The sequence below is a fragment of the Ostreococcus tauri genome (assembly GCF_000214015.3).
Source record: "Ostreococcus tauri WGS project CAID00000000 data, contig chromosome 17, whole genome shotgun sequence".
In the NCBI taxonomy this organism is placed as follows: Eukaryota; Viridiplantae; Chlorophyta; class Mamiellophyceae; order Mamiellales; family Bathycoccaceae; genus Ostreococcus; species Ostreococcus tauri.
In genome coordinates this window covers 113,982-130,157 of record NC_014442.2, presented here as the reverse complement: position 1 = coordinate 130,157, position 16,176 = coordinate 113,982, and the positions used below count along the sequence as shown (strand labels likewise).

At 58.6% G+C, this 16,176-nt stretch overlaps 8 protein-coding genes across 8 annotated transcripts; 5 read left to right on the top strand and 3 right to left on the bottom strand.

The window, feature by feature from the left end:
- Positions 1-670: 670 nt before the first annotated feature.
- OT_ostta17g00750 (unnamed product) lies at positions 671-1,462 on the top strand (the record flags this gene model as incomplete). Its single annotated transcript, XM_003083793.1, has 1 exon — positions 671-1,462. The coding sequence occupies one exon, from the start codon at positions 671-673 to the stop codon at positions 1,460-1,462; it is 792 nt and encodes a 263-aa protein (XP_003083841.1).
- Positions 1,463-1,567: 105 nt separating this feature from the next.
- On the bottom strand, positions 1,568-3,097 carry OT_ostta17g00740 (START-like domain; the record flags this gene model as incomplete). Its single annotated transcript, XM_003083792.1, has 1 exon — positions 1,568-3,097. The coding sequence occupies one exon, from the start codon at positions 3,095-3,097 to the stop codon at positions 1,568-1,570; it is 1,530 nt and encodes a 509-aa protein (XP_003083840.1).
- Positions 3,098-3,573: 476 nt separating this feature from the next.
- On the bottom strand, positions 3,574-5,016 carry OT_ostta17g00730 (unnamed product; the record flags this gene model as incomplete). The annotated part of the gene is made up of 1 exon (XM_003083790.1): positions 3,574-5,016. One exon carries the CDS (start codon positions 5,014-5,016, stop codon positions 3,574-3,576), a length of 1,443 nt encoding a protein of 480 aa, XP_003083838.1.
- Positions 5,017-5,242: 226 nt separating this feature from the next.
- On the top strand, positions 5,243-6,232 carry OT_ostta17g00720 (D-isomer specific 2-hydroxyacid dehydrogenase,NAD-binding; the record flags this gene model as incomplete). The annotated part of the gene is made up of 1 exon (XM_003083789.2): positions 5,243-6,232. The coding sequence occupies one exon, from the start codon at positions 5,243-5,245 to the stop codon at positions 6,230-6,232; it is 990 nt and encodes a 329-aa protein (XP_003083837.2).
- A 1,286-nt stretch (positions 6,233-7,518) lies between these two features.
- Positions 7,519-8,947, top strand: OT_ostta17g00700 (unnamed product; the record flags this gene model as incomplete). Its single annotated transcript, XM_022984027.1, has 2 exons — positions 7,519-7,605; positions 7,727-8,947. The coding sequence occupies 2 exons, from the start codon at positions 7,519-7,521 to the stop codon at positions 8,945-8,947; spliced, it is 1,308 nt and encodes a 435-aa protein (XP_022840431.1).
- A 29-nt stretch (positions 8,948-8,976) lies between these two features.
- Positions 8,977-10,104, bottom strand: OT_ostta17g00690 (WD40 repeat; the record flags this gene model as incomplete). The annotated part of the gene is made up of 1 exon (XM_003083786.1): positions 8,977-10,104. One exon carries the CDS (start codon positions 10,102-10,104, stop codon positions 8,977-8,979), a length of 1,128 nt encoding a protein of 375 aa, XP_003083834.1.
- Positions 10,105-10,149: 45 nt separating this feature from the next.
- Positions 10,150-11,580, top strand: OT_ostta17g00680 (Pseudouridine synthase, RluC/RluD, conserved site; the record flags this gene model as incomplete). The annotated part of the gene is made up of 1 exon (XM_003083785.1): positions 10,150-11,580. The coding sequence occupies one exon, from the start codon at positions 10,150-10,152 to the stop codon at positions 11,578-11,580; it is 1,431 nt and encodes a 476-aa protein (XP_003083833.1).
- A 270-nt stretch (positions 11,581-11,850) lies between these two features.
- Positions 11,851-16,170, top strand: OT_ostta17g00670 (Sfi1 spindle body; the record flags this gene model as incomplete). The annotated part of the gene is made up of 1 exon (XM_022984012.1): positions 11,851-16,170. The coding sequence occupies one exon, from the start codon at positions 11,851-11,853 to the stop codon at positions 16,168-16,170; it is 4,320 nt and encodes a 1,439-aa protein (XP_022840430.1).
- Positions 16,171-16,176: the final 6 nt, after the last annotated feature.

The following is a 16,176-nucleotide window of genomic DNA, read 5'->3' as shown; positions in this document are numbered from 1 at the left end:
GCGCGGATGCCGTCGCGCGCGGACCGTCGCGCGCGAGACGTCGGTCGACCGACCGACCGGTCGCGATCGCGCGGTGGTCGGGACGCCGGGCGTCGCGATCGGTCGAGCGCGTCGACGCCGGTCGCGCGTCACCGGTCGACGCCTTTCGATGGTTTTCGCATTTCACCTTTCGAATCACCTGTCGATGTCCACGCGTCGACGTCCACGCGTGGGCGACCGGTGTACACGTTCGCGACGAACGACGACGGAGATCCCACGGGCGACGCCCGAGGTGCTCGACGTCTCGCACGACGTGGTCCACCGTCGTGCGAGACGTCGAGCACCTGTGGGTCGACCGTCGAGCACGCGTCGTGCGAACGTCGAGTACCCGTCGTGCGACCGTGAGATGTCCGTCGTCGTTCGTCGCGAACGTGTACACCGGTCGCCCACGCGTGGACGTCGACGCGTGGACATCGAAAGGTGCGTCGAAAGGTGACATGCGAAAACCATCGAAAGGTGTCGACCGGTGACGCGCGAAAGGCGTGCGTCGACGCGGTGGATCGATCGCGCCTCGCGCGTCGTCTCGCGACGGATGTACGCCGCGTCGAGACCGGTCGCGACGTCGCGCGCGCGGTGGGTTCGCGCGCGACCGCGGGCGACGCGCGGGGGGGGACGCGTCGTGGGACCACGGATGGGCGACGGGGGCTCGAGTTCGGCGGCGCGCGAGCTCTTGGAACGACTCGAAAAGCTCTACGTCGCCGGTGATCGCGACGCGTTCGCCGCGGCGGTGCGGGCGGAGAGAGAGCATCTCACGATGTCGTTCTACGACGCGGCGGAAGGCGCGATCGAGGAGAGAACGCGAGGCGGGGACGTCGACGGGGCGCGCGCGCTAGACGAAGCCGTCGCGGCGACGGCGGCGCTGGGAGACTACAGCCTGGATGAGATCGTCTCGAGCGCGGAATTGGCGCTTCCGGGAGGTACGAATGATGTTCTCACGGGGGAGGGGTCGTCGGAGAGCGGCTTGACGGCAGCTCAGGACGAGGAGGTGCGACTGCGGTGGCGCGCGATGACGGGCTCGCTCGCGACGACCGGGGAGGAGAACGCCACGAAGCAGCTAGCGCTGAACGTCGAGGCGCGAAGAAACGCAATCATGGAGATCGCCGGACGCGTGTCCATCGGTTCCACGGAGTTCGAGGCACTGAAGTCGGTCGCGCCGGAGCAGCGAATAGCGGAGGTTTTGTTGACGTTTCCTCCGGGCGCAAATCGAGAGGCGGCGGTGGAGGACGCGATCACACCGCCCGCGGACGGTGAGGCCGTGGAGGGTGATGAAGAGAACGAAATCGTTTTCACGACAGCGCCGCGGTTGCTCAACACGCTCGAGGGAATGGCACGCCAGCGTCGTAGAGCGTTGGAGGACTGCACGGATCTGGACGAGCTCATAGCCATCGTTGAGCGCAAGTGCGACTTTCTCTCTAGTGATTGATGTTCAAAGTGCGATAGATGTTATTGTCAATACGTACGGTAATGCGGCTAATAGTGCAAGCTCTCTTTTCTTTGTATTAGAGCGCCTCTACTCGAAGCGCTACAGTTACACGTGCTGAAGAGTGATGCTGTCGTCCTCCGCGTCGTCCTCGGCTACGCGCTCCGCAACCTTTGCGGCGGCGACGACGCCAACGGTTTTGATCGCCTTTAAAGCGCGACGACGGTGAGACACAATGATGAAACCACGTCGAGCGTGCGTCACGACGTCAAAGACGTTGCCCGTACCTTGCTGCGCGAGCAGGACGCCCAGGAGGACGGGAAACGCGAAACCAATAGCTTTCTTCAGGCGCTTCTTCAAGCCACTTGGCATTTTGCTCAAATCGACATATCGTCGCGCGCTTACGCCACCAGCGTCTTGCATCGCCTCGTCTTGATTACGCTCGTTTTGGAAGTCACGGAAGCCTCGGCACAGATTTCTCACCACGCCCCACATTCCGTGACGCACAGCCATTCGTGCAATATCCTGCTGGACTTTTTGCTCCTCAAAGTGAAGTAAAATGCATTCACCGGCGAACGTCCCCGGTTCTTTGCCTGGAATAGTTCGCATGCGCCAAGCGCTGAAATACGGATCCACTCTGATGACTTTGGAGCTCTCTGGGTGCTTTGGATGATGCATACCCCTGGTGATGGTGAAGTAGTAGTCACCATCCTTCCACGTACGTCGGCTAAAGACATAATCGCGATTGCTAATGACTGGAAGTTGACGCTCCCAGAACAAGATCTCCGCACCCGTGCGAGGATCCTTTTCGATGGGGTGTTGCTTTAAGAGCAACGCGTCCCACTTGTCCCGAGTGATGTCGGAGTTGTAAAAGTCACAAATTTCCTCCGCAGTGGCGTTTTCGAACACGCTTCGAGAGAGATATTCCGTGCCACCGTACGGCAAAATATGCCTCCAGGCTTTGTAATGACACTGGGTCGCCTCGTCGGTCCTCTCCATCACCGCTTGCCACTCTCCGGTTTCTTCGGTGGGCAAGCTTCCTGGAAGGCACGCGACGCGCGACTTGAACCGTTCGTAATCCGCAGGCTGCACCACGTCCGTTACCCCGCTCGGAAACGTGGTCGGTTCTTGTCCCATCGATGCGTACTTGTCCGAATGACATCGTCGCGCTTTTTCCTTCTCCTTATCTCCTGAACGCTTGCGTCCTCGTCTGGCGTCCAGCGCCATGGCGAGTCCCGCGAACTCGACCGCTCGTCTCACCACCACGTTCCTGTGCGCCAACCAGATCAAAATAGAGCGCACCGTCACCATAGTGCTCACCGTGGTCCAGTACCACTGCGCCCCGTTCCATCCGCTCCCTAAGACCTGTGCCCGGACCCCCCTGGCGAGTGACCCGATTCTAGGATGCCACGCGACGTAGAACACCGCGACAAGCGTCGCGAACACCACCGGCCACGCCTCACTCAGCGCCTGCAGCCCGTCTCCAATCTGTTCCTTGGTCGCGAACGGCATCCCGGCCGCGATCTCGAACACCGCGCTCAGGTCGTTCGGACTGGACGTGGAATCACCGCCCGCCCGCCGTCCCACGTCCGCGCCCGAAACGTCAGCCGGACGCCCGAACACGCTCGCCAACGACATCGCACTCGAGACGAATCGATCGAAGACTTTTTACGAAGCGTATTCCCGCGTTAATACGCCGAAAACGAGCGTCGCGATGCTCGTACGCGGACGAGAATCCACAATTGTCCTCCAAGCCCCGAGCCCGTGGTCGGTCTTCCCCTCGCGCGCTCTACGCACGCTTCACGGATTCCTTCGCGATCAATCGTCGACCAGATCTCGCGTGCGCGTTAAACGAACGCGTGCGCTCCTCGACGCCGCGCACGTCGGCGTGTGAGAGCTCGAGCGCGTCGGCGCGAGGGGTCCAAACCGCGCGGGCACCGCGTCAGCATGAGCTTTCAAAAAGATTTCCATCGAGGGGGGTCCTTTCGAATCAGGACTCGAGGTTTTAGATCTCGAATCCGAGCCCGCATCGAAAAAGTGGAGATCGACTTTGAGCTACGTACTGTGGTATACATACAAGTGTCAAATGCGATCCAATGATGCCACCTGTCATGCTAGGGGCTCTTCGACACACGGACGGGGCGTCTCCGAACGCGCGCGCGCGTGCGCTCGATCTCGCGGGCGTTCGTGCAGTATCGACACGGGAGACCACGTTCGAGGGCGCGGTCAGCGTAGGCTTCGTCGGCCTCCACGGCGCGCGTGCGACAGCTGGAGTGCACGTGGTGCCAGCTCTCGCACGCGAGCGACACGAGCTCGATTTTGCCCCACATCGGCTCGACATCCTCAAAGGAGTTCGTGCCTATGATGTCCTGGACATCCGCTGGAGAGAGAGTCAGACCACAAAATATGCACGGCGATTCAAAGATGCCCGGATCCACGGTGGAGGCGAGGACGCGATAGCCCGCGGCGAGCGCGCGGTGCAGACGCTGAGACTTGGCATTGAACGCCTCAGCGTCCATCTTCTCCACGACGATGTGTGACGAGTCCAGGTGATTTTCGCACAAGTCTGCGAGATGGCAGAGAATGCCGATATACTGCTTGCGCGACGTCGCGTTGTCTCGCCACGACGTCCCAGTCCTAGTCCAATAACTCTCCAGCACTGTCTTTGCCTCCTTCAACACATCCGCGGCGTACCTCTCTAGCTCAGGAGCGGTGAGCGGACGCGCCGATCGCTCGCGCCATCCTCTCAGCGTCATCGCGTGCTCATACAACAGCTCGACGAACCACGTGGTCCGCTCTATCGTGTCCTCGTGCGAGCGCGTTTCATTCGTTGAGTGGTACTCTTCTCGCGCCATGGCGACGACTCGAGAGCCGAGCGCGACAGCTTCGTACATGTTTCCTTCCATCGACTGTGTCGATCGCATCACCCGAATCGCATCGATCTCGCACAGAACTATTTCCGAGGTCCTCGCTTTTGCCCGCTTCGCCGTTCGCAGCGCCATCCCGGCGTGCTCAAGCGCCGCCTCTCGATCCTCCTTGAAGTAGCAGTAGTGCTCAGCGGCGATGACGTGCGCGCGAGCGCACGCCCACCCCTCCTCCGTCTCCACCTCTCGCGCTAACGCCAACGTTCGAGTCAATCGCTGATCGACCAACTCCGAAACCCATCCGCACTCTCGATGCGCCTGCTCACCTCGTCTCGCGCACTTCCTCGCCTCGCTCCCGTCGCTCCGCACCAACTCTCCGTAAAACCAAAACTCCCGCTCCACGTCCCCCGCGTCTCGCGCGCGCTCGCACTCGTGCAGACAGTACACCACGTAATCCTCCATCAGCGTTCGATCGCTCAGCATCAAGTAATGCTCGATGTAATCCCGAACGCGATGGAACCGTCCCAGGCCTATGATCCCGGACCCGCTTCCACCTCCGACGCGCTCCTCGCGCGCCCCCGACGCGTCCACCGCCGTCGTCGCCGCGTCGTCCGATCTCGACGCAGCGGCGTCGTCGTCGTCCGCATCGCCGAGCACGCGCGCGCGGAACGTCGCGAACGCGGGCGAATCCATGCCCGCGGCGAGTGACGACCGCGAGCGGCTCGGACGTTCCGTCTTCACGCACCACCTTCTCGGCGCGCACCGCGCGCGCGTCCTCGCGCGCGCGCGAGCTCGCGCGCGGGCGTCGTCGAGGAAAAAAATCACCGACGCGGTCGCCCGGTCGAGGACGCGGACGCGATCGTCGCCGTCGTCGTCGGTGACGCGCGCGCGGTCGCTTCACTTTTCGGCGCGACGATCGATGTCGACGCCATCGACGGCGTGCGTGATCGCCAACGCGTCGAGATTGAACTTCGACGGGGCGATCGATTTTAGTTCCATCGTTCGAGCGTGCGGGGGAGACGCGGACGCGGTCGAGATCAGGGGGGTGGACGCGACGCCGAGCGCGGATGCGATCGCTGCGATGTGCGTCGGTCGAAAAATTTTAATCACCAAGGAGGTTTTCGTGGACGTGGAGAAACTCCCGAGAACGATCGAGATGATCGCCGAGGCGGGAACGGGATACAATAACATCGACATCGAGAGGGCGCGAGAGTTGGGGATCACGGTGACGAATGTGCCGTCGTATTCCTCGGACGCCGTGGCGCAGTTGGTGATTACTTTCGTCTTGGCGAGCTCGGTGGAGTTGTGCGAGCAATACGGCGCGCTTCGACGAGGCGATCGAGATGGATTCAGGGAAGATTTCGGAGGGTTACCGAAGATGTTCGAGCTGAGAGGGCGCTCGATCGGGTTGGTCGGTGGGACGGGCGGGATCGGCTCGCGCGTGGCGGAGCTCGCGAGAGCGCTCGGGATGAAGGTATTGGTCTTCTCCAGGAGCGCGCAGACGTGCGAGGAGTACGAGGCGACGACGTTCGATGAGCTCATGAAACGAAGCGATTTTATCAGCGTGCACTGTCCCCTGATGCCGTCGACGCGGGGGTTAATCGACGCTCGAGCGATTTCTTTGATGAAGCCGACAGCAAAAATCATCAACACCGCAAGAGGCGCCATCATAAACGAACGCGACTTGATCGAGGCTCTCAAGGCGAAGAAAATTGCGGGCGCGTGTTTGGATGTTCAGGAAGTTGAACCTCCGGCGTCGACCAGCGAGCTTTACACCCTGGAGAATGTCTACATGACTCCGCACATCGGTTGGAAGCGAGTGGAAACGCGACAGCGCTTGGTTGACTGCGTGGCAGAAAACATTCACGCCTTCATATCTGGTAGCCCGATAAACGTCGTCGAACCGTAGAAAAAAAATCTGAAAAAAATATGTGGTGTCATAACAATTGTTTGTAAAAGGTTACATCGATCATTTGCGTCGATACGCTGGTTCTAGCCTCGAAAAAAAATCAGAAGCGTCGGGTGCGCCTGTGGAGCGTTTTACCCGCGCTTCTTCACGCATTCACTTTCCGAGTCGCTCGAGAATCGCGCACGACGTCCATCATCGCCACTTCAGCGTCAATTGAAGGGGCGACATTATTGTCAGCATTTAGGAACCGGTTTCTTTTCCGGACCTGGGGTGCAGCACGCGGGCTCCTCGACTCGCGGCGTCGTGTCCGTGTGCTCCGCATGATGCCTCGCTTGGGCAAGCCATACGGCGTACGCGACGTCCGAGACTCGCTTCATGACACGCTCACATGCGCCAAAGAACGTCCTCGATTTATACGCGAGGACATCCGCGGCAATCACGTGATCCTCCGCCCCGCTCCCCGGCATCCAGTGCTTGATGTAATTTGCGCTCTCCTCCTTAACGACGATTTCGGCACGCACAAAGCCGACGTCTCGCAACATCTGTCGCAAAACGTCCTCCTCATGCGCACCCGTGACTCAGCAAGCCAGCGCTTCGTTCGTTCTCAATCGCTCCGGTAGATCGCCGGGATGTCTCCGGAGAACGTCGGATACGCACAATCTCCCGCCAGGTTTGAGCGCTCGGAACGCCTCGGCGAACGCGCGTCTCTTATCGCCACACAGGTTGATGACGCAGTTCGAGATCACGCAATCGTACGTCCCGGATTCCACCGGAATCGACTCTAATTCCCCCAAGCGAAATTCCACCGCCGAAATCTCCTCCCGTCCCTCGCCAATCATCGTTCTCGCGCGCTCGCGCGCTCTTCGTATCATCGACTCGCTCGCGTCCACGCCCGTGACCCGCCCGAACTTTCCAACCGCTCTCGCGGCCAAGAACGCGTCCGCCCCGCCGCCGGAGCCCAAATCGAGCACCGCCTCGCCTTGTGCCAACATCGCGCGCGTCACCGGCGCCCCGCACCCTAAACCGAGGTCGGCGTCGCCCACGAAGGCGCGGTCGGCGTCTGCGTATCCGATGTGCGCGCGATCGCTCTCCGGGACGCAACACGGCGCGAACGCGTCGGAACCGCTCGCCAAGGCGTCGTACGCCGCCACAGGGGTCGTCATCGCGGCGTCGAGGACGACGCGCGCGCGCGCGCGCGCGCGACGACGCGCGTCCGGGACTGAAGAGGCGAAGGGAAGGAAAATTTAATAATCATAAATCTAACCGTAGACGTCGACGCGGCGAGCATGGACGCGTCGTGCGCGTCCGCGATCGAACGTCTACGGTCCAAGGCGTCGACGAAAGGATCGTGGACGCTCGGGGATGATCGGGAGGTGCGCATACGAGAGTTTTTACGTCGACTACTCGATGAACGAATCTTTATAAACGCCCGACCCCGCGACGCGAATCCGTCGAGCGAACGAACGAGCGATTGACGATTAAACCGCATCGCAGTTGATTGAATGCGTGAAAACTCTCGGGAACGCGGCGCTGGAGCGATGCGCGCGAACGATCGCGCGCGTGGACGATGCCGCGCGCCGCGCGGAGCGGGCGGCGACGGAGACGGCGACGACGAGCGATGCGTTGAGGATTCTGGCGAACTCGCAGTTTTTGGAGCAGTGCGTCCGTGAAGAAGATGATGATGGAGGTCGTGTCGCGAGCGAGACGTCCGCGGGCGATGCGGATGGATCGGAGAGGACGCCTAGGGACGCGCTGGATTACGGTGACTTGGCGGACGTGGCGCGCGTGGCCCTGGAGGCCACGCGCGGACGATGGGCGGAGACGCGAGACGGTGGATTGGCGCTCACGGGGAATAAATATTGGCGACCGCTACCTGCGGTGATAGGGACGACGGCGTATTACCGAGACGAATCGTGCGGGTTGGACCCGTTTGAGGCAAAGAATCCGAATCCGGCGCGCTGGGGAACGTACATATCGAGCGATGACGAAGACTCAAGCGAAGTGAGCGACGATTCGAGCGACACATTGGAGACTGATATCTCTAGCGAGTTCGTGAGCTCGACGTCGAGCGACGGAGAGTACTCGGACATGGACGAGCACTTGGCGGATGTGGAGAACTATCCTGATGCGGTTGGAGCACTAGGTGGCGGCGACGCAGGCGCAGTGGATTCCGGACGCGATTTGTTCTCGAGTGTGGGATTCTCGTCGCTCACGAAATCGGCGAAGAAGGCGGTGCCTTCGTACGCTTTGTCGCTCGACGACGTGTTTGGCGACGACGTGCGTTCGAGCGGCGGGCTCTTTGAAGGTGTTGCGTCGACGAGCGCGGACGCAGCGCTGTCGCCTATTCCGTCCACCATACCGACGACTACCAAGAAACCGGTAGGGGCGAAAAAGCCGAAGGGGCTTTTCGACTCGGATTCTGACTCCGACGGGGACGGCGATTTGTTCGGAGCGTCCAAGCGTGTCTCGAGTGGGGACTTGTTTTCCACACCGATCGAAGATCCACTTAGTTCGTTGAAGAAAAATACACCAGGAAAGGATTCGAGTCCAAAGCCACCGACTGTGGAAGTGGGTGCGATATCGTTGGCGGTACCGAAGGCCAGGTCGCCTCTTCTGTTTGACGAATCCGACACGGATGAAGAGAGCGAACTCTTTTCCACAAAGGCCTCGAGCGGACCCAAGCCGAGCATCAAGAGAGAGGGATTGTTTGACTAAAATTGTATTGCTAGCTACCGGTACAAGTACTAGTAAAATAAATCTAATCGACTTGGATCGGGCCGCTTCGTCGCGAACGCCGATGCGAGAGCTAGTGTTTTGGATGGTACTCCGGCGCCTGCGCACGCCAACATCGTACCTCGCTCATTCGATGCGACGCAGTACAAGGGCACGGGATCTTTCGCCTCGAGTGTACATTTCGGATTTGAGTCTCCAAAAGCGCTGAGTGTGCGCACAATGCCGGATCGTCCGACCATTGCGAACCACTCGCTTCCCGAACCAACCTCGCATGCGCTGGTGAGCTGCGAATCTGAAGTCACTCGTCGAACCGTCCTCCACATCCTTGTGTCTGTGATGACGACGGTGCCATCTAGACCTACAGAAATCAAACCCACGCCATCGCCGACGAAGCATGTGGACCCTACGATGGCATTCGGGTGTACCGGTAACTCCACCACAAGAGCTCCGAATCGACTACTCTTACCATCGCTATAAATCCGGACCACCCCGTCCGAGCACCCACACGCCAACATCCCCCCACCGTGCGCCATGGAGAATAAATATCCCGGTCGCCACCGTTCCGGCGTCGCCGCGCTCTCGCTCACTGAATCCATCGCCTCTCTCTCTCCCGCCTTTTCGACCAGCGTCCCGCGCTCAACATCCCACCGGAACACCTCTGTCTCGCTGCACGTCGCCAAACCGTCCGCGCCCGTGCCTTCGCCCAACCAAGCGATCCCGTAAACTTCCCCAGGATGCCCCTCAAAGCGCGTTTCGGCTTTCACCTCACCCGTCGCTTCGAGAGACCACAACGCGCACGTTCCATCCGCTGAACCCGTGGCGAAACGTCCCGAGGCGCGTGCGCAGCTCACGCGCACCACCTCCTCCGTGTGTCCCCTCGCCGCACCCATACGTTCGAGCGTTACAATACCATCGTTATCGTCCGCGCGAACGCCGAAAACACGTCCGGCGCCGTCTTCACCGCACGTCACGAGGATTTCATCGAAATGAGCACCTCTCACGCTTTCCCAACGTTCTCTCGGCGCGAACGCGCAATCGAACGTTCGTCCGTGACAGATGTTGCTCAGTGACACGTGTTTCGCCCCTTCAACCGCACCCTGGACGATCACGCGCGGTGTGGACGCGTCGCCGGTCGTCATTCAGCACTTTTTCGCGCCAAAACTTGGCGCGCGCGTCTCTGGCGAATGTTCGCGCGCTCACGTCGTCGTGTCGTCCTCGACGCCCTCCGAGCGTCGACGCAGGCGTACGCGTCGACGTCGTACGTCGTCGTCACCCCGCCGGTTCCGCATTGGCGCGTGAACGACGACGCGGTGACGGCGAAGCAGTGGTTGAGGAAACATTTGCGACACGTCCCGAGCGACGGTGAGAGGGATTTCAAGGGACCGCACGCCGGTGCGGCGGTGTTCAAGCTCTTTCGCGATCGTCGGGTTCGCGTTGGGACGTCGGCGGAGGACGGGCGGGTGCCGGATGGGCGATTGGAGAGCGCGCGTGGTTTAAGGAGAGCGTCGAGAGCGCGGACGCTGACGCCGGGCGAGTTCCTGTGCGTTCCCGACGGGGCGAGCGGTTACTGGGCGTCTTGGAGCGATGCAGACCAGGGTGGAGGTGAAAATATTATGAGCGATCGCGACTGGGCGCTCGGTGAGGGATTGCGTGCTCGGGTGCGGTATCGAGACGAGCACGTGGTGGTTGTCGACAAGCCGAGCGGTTTGGCCACTGTTCCGGGCGCCGGGAACGAAGTGAGCGTGTACGATCTTCGACACACCCTGGAGGCGCCGTACGTTGTGCACAGATTAGATAGGGATACTAGTGGGGTGTTAGTGCTCGCGCGGACGTCGTTTGCGGCGAATAAGCTCAATGCGATGTTTCAACGAAAGAGCAAGACGGATTTCGCGGCGGTGCTTAGAGCAGAGATGGAGCTCGGCAAAGCCCCGAGGTACGACGATAGTGAGATTCAGCGCACGTATTGGGCGATTTGCGCTAATCCACCGCCTCGTGGGACGCTCGAAGGTTGGATAGACGCCCCGCTCGCGGACACGGACGAGGGCGACGGCAGAGGCGACAATGTTCGCTTGGTCGGCGGTTGGCGAGTGTACGACGTGCAAAATGGCGACGTCATCGTCGGTGCAGGCGAGCAAGAGTTCGCGCGCGTGAATAAAGAGGAGAACGTCTCTTCCAGGGCCGCCACGACTCGGTTTAAAGTTTTAGCAAGCGCTGGAGACGACGGGCCGACGCTCCTGGAGCTTGTCCCGATCACTGGACGCAAACACCAGCTTCGTGTGCACCTGTCGAAAGCTCTGTCTTCACCCATCGTCGGCGATTACAAATACGGCTTCACCGATAAGCAAAAACCATGGCGGGCTCGATTCGCAGAGATCGAGCGTCTCGAGCGCGAGCGCGCGTCGAGCGCGGCTGCCGACCGAGACGACGTCTGGCGCGCGCTTCGGCGCGACTCGCTCCGCGGAGCCTCCAAACTTCCCCTCCACCTCCACGCGCACTCGATCAAATTCTCACATCCAGAGGGCGATCGCAGCGTTCGCGTCGTCGCTGAACCACCCTCGAGCTTCGTTCAGGCTCTCGATGCGTTCGGGCTATCTCCGCGCGCGAGCGAAACGTAGACTCGCGCGTAACATGTATACAATACGAGTGTTCGTTACTCGTACGCAACCATCACACCGCACAGCACGACGACGACGACAACGACGACGTCGCGACGATCTTCGCGATGCTGACGAACGGGTGAGAGGGAGGAGGCATCGCGTACGCACGCCTGCGAGCGCGTCGAGCGCGGACGAGCGAGACGCCGTCGGCGAACGAACGGTCGCCAGGGGAACGGTCGCGAGCGTTTTCTCGATCGATTTCCATCGCTCACGATCGCGCGAGCGACGATGTCGCCCGTGGGAATGAACACACTGCGTGAGGGAGTCCTCGTTCGGTTGAGAGACCCGTCGACAGGGCGATTGCGCGCATTTGTGAGCGTGGACAGCGAGGAATGTGATTTAGGGGCTGTGCGCGGCGCGCTGCGCGTTCGAGATGAAGGCGTTCGAGAAGAGAGCGGGGACGCCGCTGCGACGTTCGAGGTATTCGAAGAGACGGTGTGTGAAGACGACGTGCCGATGACGACGTATTACGGTTTCGCGCACGGCCCAACGGGGTTGATGTTACAGCGAAAGAAACGTGGTTTGGACAAGTTGGCTTTTTGTTCAAATAAGTTTGGCGTGAACGAGCAATTCAGAGCAATAGATCTCGAGCATGGGATCGTCAGGTTGATCAACAGGCGGTGTCCGGGTACGTTCGACGTCAAGATCGAGATTGTTGGATCCGCGGCGACGGCGAGTGGGAGCGAAGAGCGCTGCGTGCGTGTGTTGAGCGGCGATGCGTCGACTGTGGAGGTCGAAGCGGGTTTCGATCGCATGATGCGCATCGTCCGCGAGCACCAGACAAGCACGCACGCCTTTGAAGTTCTTTCTCGCCATTTCATGGCGATAAGCGACGAGAAGAAAATTCGGAGAATTTTTGAAGCTTGGCGCAAACACACCTCTGCGACGCGAGCACACAGTCGTCTCGTGCGTCGCTCTGCGGTGTTCCGTGGCGAGCGCGTGGTGATGATCGTTCGCAGGGTGTTCAAAGAGTGGCGAGAAATGAGCGCACGTGCTAAAATAGTTGCGATCAAGGCTGATGAGAAGTTCACGAAGTTGAAGGCACAGCTTGCCTGGGAGTATTTCAACGCATGGAGGATTCGTATCGCGCGAGATAAGTGGTGCCATCTCGCGGCAGCGACGTTCGTTAGGAAGTCCGAGAGGCAGCGCGCGCGCGTCGTCGTGGGTGCTTGGCAACGCGAGGCGCAACGTCTGAAAATAGATCGCGAAAAGAGGAGAAGGGCGGATCGAATGATGTTGGAGTTGACGAATCGTAAGCTCTATGTGGCATTTTATTCGTGGCGAGGCGCGGCGCATGCAAGTCGCGAACTCCACGCCAAGGCGTGTCAGAGTGTCGCCAGACTCTCGTCGAGATTGATGTTCAAGGCTTTTGTCGAGTGGCGCTCGGTCATGGACGACGCTCGAGCCGAGAGAAGGCGCGGGCAGAAAGCTATGCTGTGGTCTTTCGCCAGCGCTCAGAGACGAGCCTTTGCGAGCTGGGTCGAATGCGTGCGCGAGCAAAAGCGTCTGAGGAGAATCATCGCCCGATGCATAGATCGTCGAAAGACGATTTTGTTGAAAACTGTGTTCGATACGTGGAGGGAAGCGCGAGATCAAACGCAATCGCGCCTCGTTTACTTGGAAAAGTACATTCTGCACTGGAAGCAACGAAGACTTCGGCATGCGTTCAGAGTCTGGATCGAGGGAATCGCACACATGAAATACGCGCGCTCGCAGGCTGAATGCATACGAGAAAAAATCCAAGAAAAATCAAAGGCTGCATTATTGATGTTATCATTCTGGGAGTGGGTGCAAATCACCGAACAAGGCCGACGAAGACGTCTCATCGAGCAACATGATCGAGACGCTCTTGGCGAACGATACGAGCTCTATGTCAGAATCAAGTCGACTAGAATGATGAGATCGGCATTCGTGAGTTGGTACAAATTCGCTGAGGTCCAAAAGTATCAGCGATCGACACTGTCGTGGTGTCTAAATCGCATGACATCTCGTCTACTGTTCAAAGCGTTCAACGTATGGATGCAAGAGGTTGAGAACAGGAAACGTGAGTGCGAGTTGATGCGTTCAACCCTGATGCGTGCATCCAACCAGGTAATCTCTCGCTCGTTCAACGCCTGGCGCGCAGCGACCGGCGAAGCAATCAACGCAAAAATTAACTTGCGAAAAATGGAGAAGATCATAAACTTGCAGGCGAAATATGCCGCGAAGGAGCGTCTCAGGCGTGTATTTGTGATTTGGAGAGATCACGCGGCATCATCCTGTCACCAACGTCAAATGGCAGCGAAGACCATCGCATCGATGAGAAATCGTGTGCTAACGTCAGCGTTTGAGAGATGGAGAGAGTCTACGAAAGAATACGCGCAGCAGCGCCGCATGCTCACGCACATCGCCCAGAAAATGCAGAGAAATAGTCTGCGACTTGCATTCGATACCTGGGCGGTCGTAGCTCACGACGCAAAGGTGTACCGAGGCATACTTCGCAAGGTGATGCTGAAAGTGTCGAAGCGCAAGCTTCAGTACGCATTCAATGGCTGGAACGCTCGCGTGCAGGAGATTAAAAGACGGCGCGCTCTCCTGGCGCGAGCCGTCTCACGATTCACTTATCGTTGTCTGCATGTCGCTTTCTATGACTGGGCGAGTACTGTCACGATGATACGATATCATCGACGAGTGGTTGGGAATGTAGTGTCAAAGATGAAGAATCGTATTTTAGTGAGTGCTTTCGAAAAGTGGAGGCAACGCGCTAGTGAGGAGCGCATTGAGCGATGGAAAATGGATCGAGCACTCACCCGTCTGACGCAGCGTGTGCTGTTCACCGCATTCAATACTTGGCATGAACAGGTATGCACAAAGAAACGATACCACGCAATCATAGCACGATTTTATGAGAGATTCAGGGATAGGTCCTTGAGGGGCACATTTAGCACGTGGGTAGCGGTCACCAGAGAGGCTAAAGAACACAGGCTTGCGATTATTAACGGTGAGAAACTTCGGGAGAACAAATTAGCGCAACTTATTGGAAGCGCAAGTCGACGAACGATGGGATATGCTTTCATGGAATGGCGAGATCGTGTGCGTGAGAACAAAGCCATAAAAGTGAACGAAATCAAGGCAGATCGTATGGTGGTGCGTAGTCGAATGCGATCTCTCTCTCGTACCTTCGATCAATGGTTATCATTCGTTCATCTGAGGCGTCGCACGGTTGAAATGGCGCGCATCTTTGTCAAGCGTGCCGAACGCGCACACTTGGCTGCTGCTTTTGGTGGTTGGTTGGACGTAGTGAAAGTACGTAAACGGAATAGGGCACTGGTGACGAAGAGTTTACAACGAATGCGCCATCGCCTCGCAGTGAACGCGTTTTATTCCTGGCTTGAATATGTGGAGGCTACTCGCGCTGAGCGCTCAAGCGAGAGACGTATTGCGCACCTGGTGAGCTCCTCGTTGGCTAAGCTTCAGAACAGAACTATGAGTCGAGCTTTCAACGCATGGTATTATCGGACTACAGAGCACAAGCGTCATCTTATTCTTGTCACGAAAAGCTTGCATCGCATGCGTCATCGAGTGCTCAGTGAAACATTTGCTGGCTGGTTCTCTCAAGTTGTGATATTGAGACGTCAGAAAGAGCTTGTAGCAACGAGCTTACAGCGCATGCGCCGAAGAGTACTCTTCAAAGCTTTCAATGGTTGGGCGAGCTACGTGAGGCAGCTGCAATCGTTCAGAGTCGTTGAACGTCGACTGCAGAACGTTGAACGCGCCGTTGCGCCTCTGAGCGTGACGCATTCCTCTATGCAGGACATGCTGCGAGTGAACATGGCCATTCGTTGGGGTACGGCGCGTAACACACGGATTCATAGGAATCCCACGTTTGTGGCTTGGCTGGATTACTCACGGCGAATGACTGCTCACAGAAACTGTACGGTGATGAAGATGCACGATATTCTTGCAGACAGGGCGAGACGAAAATTTTTCTTTGCGTGGAGGCAGTTTGTAGAGGTACTCAAGTACCGTCGGTTGAGAATCGAATACAAGAGAAAATGCATGATTCGCAAAGTGTTTGCCAAGTGGAAGTCCAATGGTCAAATGCCGGACGACGTCCCGCGCTCGTTGAGCGTGGCAAAAGTTGAGCGTGTAGAGCCGATTTCAGCTCATTGGGATTTCAACAAGTCATACGAGGAAAATGTACGAACACTTACCCAAGGTCGAGCTGCTCAACCGATGAGTCCTATCGCTCACGGCTCTCGTTACTTCACTCCAGCGGGCTCGCCAGTGACCATTCGACCAACTGTCGTCGAACCAGACTCATATGAACGACAATATCGCGCTGTGATGAGCGAAGTGCACACGATGGAAGCCGAGGTTGAAGCGCTCGCACAAGTCAGAGAAAGTCTGCAAACACGATTTGATATCCTCACGAGGGATGAAATGTTGAAAACGACGTATGCAAGAGCCACAACGGCGTCAGAAGCGCTCTTGCGAGAGACTAGAACGTATTATAGCGAAAGGAGATTCAGCGAGCCGTTTTCACCGGTGAAGGCGTCTCGAATGTAGCGTTAC